Source organism: Corticium candelabrum, chromosome 7 (assembly GCF_963422355.1).
Source record: "Corticium candelabrum chromosome 7, ooCorCand1.1, whole genome shotgun sequence".
Taxonomy (NCBI): domain Eukaryota; kingdom Metazoa; phylum Porifera; class Homoscleromorpha; order Homosclerophorida; family Plakinidae; genus Corticium; species Corticium candelabrum.
Window position 1 is genome coordinate 8,370,810 of NC_085091.1, and position 6,342 is coordinate 8,377,151.

Genomic DNA, 6,342 nt, shown 5'->3' on the forward strand with positions numbered 1-6,342 from the left:
ACTACTGGCAATGTGAGAAATACTAGCTGGAGACCGCACTTCATTACCTCTAGCTCTAGAAAAGACAGCTGCACTAGTTGAAGCCTTCGCGTGATATAGCTAGTGTATACGGAGCTTATGCATGGAACCACGTTCGTCTCTTACTCTCGGTTCGCTGTTGCTGCGAATTTGCGTGGGCGTGGCCTCAGTCAATCTAGTTGTTCTTGTTACTCAGAAACGGCCCCGTTTCAAGATGGCAAACAATCGCAAATGCACTCGCATGGTTTCTCTTCGGCGATTGCAACTACGAAAACTTCCCCGGGTTTGGGGGGCTACGCAACTTGTCGCTTTCTGGTGTTGGCCGACGGACTACCAGCACAGTTTATTACAGCAGCTGCTGGCGAGTGTGATAAAAAAACGGTGAAAGGGAAAGAAATGGTATTGCTCTTGGAACAAGTGTGACAACCAAATCAGTTAAGGGCACGTTCCCTTACCTAATGAGGGTTCCAGTAGACTGTCATGTAGTCATGCAGTATACCCCGTTGGGCGACAGTTTTAATGAAGAAACAATAAAGTGCTAAACCCTCAGCCGCTGCCTTTAGCTGCACAAATAGCTGGCCAGCACTTACTAGAAAATTAATTAACTGTTTAGGGACGCAATTGTTTGGGCTTGGCACACCTCTCATGTTTCCCAAGAAGTGTAGGTATAGCCTGAATTTTCGAAGAGTGAGTAAAGTTATATAACGATTTATTGATGGAACTACTTTGTGTTGTAACTTTGGGTTGAGACCCCAAAACAATGAAGCACCCGTGTTTGTCTAGCAACAAATTAATTACGGCTATTCCAAATAGCTTCGAATCAATAGCTACGAAAAACACAGTAGAGTACATACGTACACATGCATACTGCTATGAAATACCAAGCCAACATTATAACAAAAGTGATTTTTTTATCAGGGACGGCGCATTTGGTAGAAACTCCACGCATCAACAACATGGGATAATTGGTGGCATTTGCTTCACATACAACCATGGTAACGGTGGACGTACGCAGATAACTTCAAGTAGATAATACCGCCCACATGGACCTGCCACATCTGTCAGGTCGGTCGTCGAACTGTTACCTGATTGTGACCGGACCGCATGCACGCCTTGGGTTAATTGTTTAGTCTCAAGGTGGCATGTTTGTCTGCTGACTGCGACAACATTTCTCCTTTCTCATTTGCCTTGTAAAGTTGTTGTGGTTTGCTTATGATGCCTTTCATAACTTTACCTATATGCTAGGGGCCATGTGCCTGTAACTATACTAGGTATTGCAGTAGGTTATTATATCATTAACATGTTCTATGGCTTTTACCAGCGCCAAGGGCGAGCTATTACCCACTAAATTGTTGCCACTTCTAGTAAAATATGATAAGCGAGAGTGCAATATTAACGGAAGTAACTTACTGCACACTTGCTGTGCAGTAAGTCATATATTAGTATACACCATCTAAATACTGTACTGTAGGCTTGTGACTGGTCGACCATGGTATGACTTACACTTCTCCTTGGGTGATAACCCCGCTTACTTGTTCTGGTAAGCCATATAGCACGCTACTTATTTATCGATAAGCTAATTGAGTAACAAGTTGGGGGCAAGTCTATCTGAAATGCAAACAAGAAGGCTAACCCTAGAAAGCCTATCTGAAATGCAAACAAGATAAGACTAACCCTAGAAAGCCTATCTGAAATGCAAACAAGCTAAGAACCCAAGGCCAGGACCTCTATACATGATGTTTGTCTAGCTTGTCTTTAAGACTTTGCTGTCAGACCTTAGTCAGGGTTTTCTGAAGGAGTAGTTAGTGTGGATGGACTTTAGGTGTGTAACTCCACAAAACTTGAGAAGCGAGAACGAGAAAATGGATGGGTATTTACCAGACCCTTTTTGACATCCGTAAGCGTAGTTCTAATTAAGGTTTGGCTATATATATACGAGACTAGCATTACTTCAATCACATAATTTTCGACTTCAGTGCAGAATCATTCTTTTTTTCTGGTAAAAGTTGAAAGAGGTGATTTGCTTGAGTTGCAATTTTGCATGTGTTGTGCGTTTAGCTGTCGTATAGCTATTTGTTGTTTCTGAATTCTTGTAGGATGGATATGCGTAGTGTTTTCATTGTCTTCTACTGTCTGATGATGGTGACTGTCTTGGGACACATGCAGAAGGTCAGCTAGTGTGTTTACAATATCCGTTCTTCTCATCAATTTACCAGTTTCACACTTTTGTTTGATTAGAATTCTGACTATGTCAAGGTGTCTTCTTCTGCTCGTCAGACTGGATATGTAAGTTTACTGTACACAATGCTTGTACGTACATGTATTTATATACAACAAGTGCAGAGCTACACGTATATAGTTGTGCACAATCCAAGTACAAAGTAATGAAGAACGGAGGGTGTACCTGTATCATGCAGTGTTCTGAATCTCCCCATGCATCTCAAGACGTGGCGGCCCGCCACGTCTTAGCTAAATTTTACAAGGACACGCTGATTTCCGCCATCCCTTACTAATGCTGCTACGGCTTGACTTATGCCTGCCACGCCTTACTACCTACTAGGCAAGAAATAAGAGACCAGTGGGTTGGGTTCTTGTATGAATAAAACACCTGTTGCTGTTGTGCAAAGTTCAAAAGCAACGTTATAGAGATCGCTATGTCCAAAATATACTTATGACATTGTTTCGAATCCGATTCGAGGTCATTTGGTGGCTATTTGCCCACATTCCAATCCGTATGTGAGTCACGCCGTCGGCAGCTGTTTGTGCCGTGGAGTCATTATTGGTGCATTGAGAGAATACAAAGTCGCAAGACGAAGTACATCGATGCGTCGAATTGTGTTGTTGAAGTGATAGCCCAATTTCTCGTTCTTCTAGTGGCGTTTTTGGCACCTACGGAAGCCGATCTGGGAGGCCTTATCCTACAGAGGATGTAAGACAATGCTCTGATTACAGACGCCAAGACGGACTTGAACGGCATTGGCCCAAAGCCAAAGTTAGCGAAAGCATTGCTCAGATTAGTGTAGACAAAGTTTGTTCTAGCATTAAGTCAGCGTACAGAAATATGCAGCTGAGGGGTCGTTTTAGGGAAGCTCTCGTTTCTCCTTATTCAATTATGTTTGGTTCATAGTGTCTATTTAGAGGAGATATGACCTACTTCAATCAACTTTCTCTAATTGCATTGTTTGTAAGTTAACAGTAATAGTAGTATAGTGGGTTTATTTCACTAGGGAAACTTTTGACAATGCTGGTCTTTCAGGTACATTAGTAAAGACCGTACTCGAGACCAAAATTGAGACTCTAGTGGACATATAAACGGTACACTGTATAACTGTTGTCAGTGGGCGCGTTGACACTAGCCTCTAACTTAGTTTTAAACCAATTTATCAACTTAATCTGAAAACCAGACGCTATGTCTCCTATAGGTTAACGTTAACCTACTAACAGAAACCTTTAACTTTCTAAAAGAAGCCTTACTTAATTTACTAAAAGAAGCCTTTTAGAAACTTTTCCTAGAAGTCGGTCTCTCGGTCTTTTGCGAAAGTTATTAGGACTCCGTCGCGTTGTCTTTCAGTAAACCTCGCTTGCAAAAAAGTGCGCGTTCTGAAGTTTGTAGGACTCATTTTAGACCAACCATTGGAGGCGATACTGAAAACCGATTGACATAGATGATAGCACCACCAAGTCTTCAAAGGATGATGTTGCAGCTCCACAGATATGACCAGAGGGTTCATGATAAGATGTACCAGGCGCCTATAGACACCTTTGTTACCTCTTTGTTTAGAGCTTACACCTGCTTTTTATGTTGCTTCGGTATTCAATGCTTTCTTCAAAGTAACAGTAAGGTCCGATTCTCGTAGATGGCCTCTCCTTCCTGCGTTCATATCGCGGATGCCAAACACAATCTTAGCACGTATGAGGAGATCACACTAGTCGCCGAATTTACACAATGTGCTTGTATCATCAACTCGGTAATCCATGGCCACTGATCTACCCTTTCACCTTCCGCGTGGTTTTGAGATCAGAACCTGTGTTTCTCGACGGTGTTGTGCCTGGGTTTGCAGGATGCACTGATCTGCTGAAGTACTACGTCGACGTCCTGTCTGCGATCAGGCTGTCCTTCTTCTAGTGTCGGAAACACGAACGTCGCCTTTGGTCCCTCAACGTGGTTGGTGATTTCTTGTCTAGTTTGGACGCTTGAAAGTAAAAGGTCTCCCAAGGATTGCGTTCTGAGAACGAAATTTTGGATGGCCCAGGGTTTTAGGGTGCGTTTCTTTTACCTAATCCAGCTATTCCAGATTAGATGGATGAGCTAATCCAGCTCATCCAGCTAAACCAGCCAATACGCGGATTAGACGGATTAGCTTAACACAGCATGCTTCCATTAGATCGAGTACTTCAATTCTTGTTGTGTCCTCTTCTGATCGACGCAAACGGAAGAGTATTTTAGATCTCTAGCGCATCAGGGCCGATATCATATGTACACATAACGTATGTCACTACCCTGTTTATATACATATGCGTCACTCAGTCTGTTCTGCCAGTCTAGAAACAATCTCGTACAAATCCCAGTTGCTCTATGGCTGTTGAAGGTCACCCACCACCCAACTTGAGCTTTGGTGCAAAGGCACACTGTGTTGGAGAACTGCTGCTATAGTGCTGCCACAGGGTTCGAGAGAGAACCGTCGTCAGCACTTATTTGCCCTTCACCATCTGACGTAGTCACTAAACATGCAGCGTATACTCTATTCTATGGCTTCTCTCGTTTTCTTTTGAGTCTCTCTACACGCTTTCCGCCACTGGAAGATCAATGCACTCCTGACATCAGTGTACATCACTCCACTGCTGTGTAGAGAGACTAGACTGCATTTGCATACCTATACAATACGGCCCAGTGAATACACTCACGTATACAAGGGGCGGTCCACTACAGTACATGTATGCAGTCCTTACAAATTATATTCTCAGTGAGCGATTTCGCGTGTTTAGCTAGTACACTGATGATATGAACCATGCGGACATTTGATTGTGTGTCCCTTTTGCTGTGAACATCTGAAGTAAATCTGAATTTGTTATAATACGCTGAATAGCATGTAAACTTGCAAGTTAGTAAAACGATCAATGGAAAGCCAGTTATAGTTTCCACAATAATGATTATGTTTTAGGTCTTTGCGCAGCCTGCTGGTCTTTTGTATGGTGCTGACGTCGAAGTCAACCTGAGCAGTGGTATGTAGTTTTGTTATATATGTAATATGCTGTTTAGTAGATTAATTGGTAGTGTATATATACTGTTTGCAGGTACAACGCTGACCCACTGGGGGGGAATTGAGAGTCCGTCTTATGTTATGAATGGAATGGAGTACAGTGATGGTGCTCTAGAGGTTCCTATGGAAGGGATGTACCATGTCTACGCTCAAGTGTTCTGTGATGCCAGGCAATGGTGTGGTCATGGAATTATGGTTAATAATGAATCAGTTGCCATCACTGCAAATAATCAGGCAACAGGAGGTGATCGACAATCATTCTATACTGGAGTGGATGTCTATTTGTACGAATTCGATGAAGTGACTGTGGTAGCACGAAATCAGGGAACTGCAAAGTACTACTTCACCAAGCCTCGTACCATCTTCGGTGTTATTCGCCGATCTGGGTGAAGACGTCCAAACGTTGACAATGAACGGTTGCCACTTAGACATAAATGTTTTGTTGATTGTAGCTGCAAGTGATTGCATGATTCTGCTAGTCAATGTAATGTGTAGATGTCTTGTTTGAAGATGGTGCATGTCTTGTCCTAGACAAAAACGGCAACCTACAGCTTATGAAATATATGTTGCAAGCAAGAACCAAGTTGCACAACATTTGTTAGATTAATTAGTAATTATTTACCCGAGGCGCACATACGCCATGCAGGGTTCAGTAATCGCTGTGGCAGGGGCGTACCGTGGCCATTGGAATTGGGGGGGCTGAAATACCCGAACACTGACACGCCCCTTTGACAAAAATTGTATTAGTGTCAGTGAAGTAGTGTTGATCACGGAAACCGATGTCTGCAGCCTAGTGTGAGACACGCATGCTCGGCCTCGAACATCCAGACTGTAAACAGACGCGCACGTTTACAAAAAGCTACGTAACGCTAGTTTTCACCTGACAAAATGGGAAACGCCCACAAAAACTGGGGGGGCTATAGCCCATTTAGCCCATGCCACGGTACGCCCCTGGCTGTGGCCGGCCGGATCAAGCGACCAACAGACAATTAATAATTGGAATGAATGCAAGGGATGCGCTCATTGTTATCGCTGGTGCTAGAATATATCTGCAGGAATTATG

The 6,342-nt window shown here is 43.2% G+C and overlaps 1 protein-coding gene across 1 annotated transcript; it reads left to right on the forward strand.

Annotated features, from left to right (window-relative positions):
• The first annotated feature begins 1,988 nt into the window (after positions 1-1,988).
• LOC134182621 (uncharacterized) lies at positions 1,989-5,845 on the forward strand. Its single transcript, XM_062650053.1, has 5 exons — positions 1,989-2,033; positions 2,115-2,187; positions 2,257-2,304; positions 5,181-5,241; positions 5,314-5,845. The coding sequence occupies exons 2-5, from the start codon at positions 2,116-2,118 to the stop codon at positions 5,667-5,669; spliced, it is 537 nt and encodes a 178-aa protein (XP_062506037.1). The 5' UTR covers positions 1,989-2,033; position 2,115; the 3' UTR covers positions 5,670-5,845.
• Positions 5,846-6,342: the final 497 nt, after the last annotated feature.

Bases quoted from the DNA above. Each gene is read 5' to 3' on its own strand.
- LOC134182621 (XM_062650053.1), top strand. From the start codon at position 2,116: ATGGATATGCGTAGTGTTTTCATTGTCTTCTACTGTCTGATGATGGTG. The intron at 2,188-2,256 runs GTCAGCTAGTGT...TTGTTTGATTAG, and splicing joins TCTTGGGACACATGCAGAAG to AATTCTGACTATGTCAAGGT. The intron at 2,305-5,180 runs GTAAGTTTACTG...ATTATGTTTTAG, and splicing joins CTGCTCGTCAGACTGGATAT to GTCTTTGCGCAGCCTGCTGG.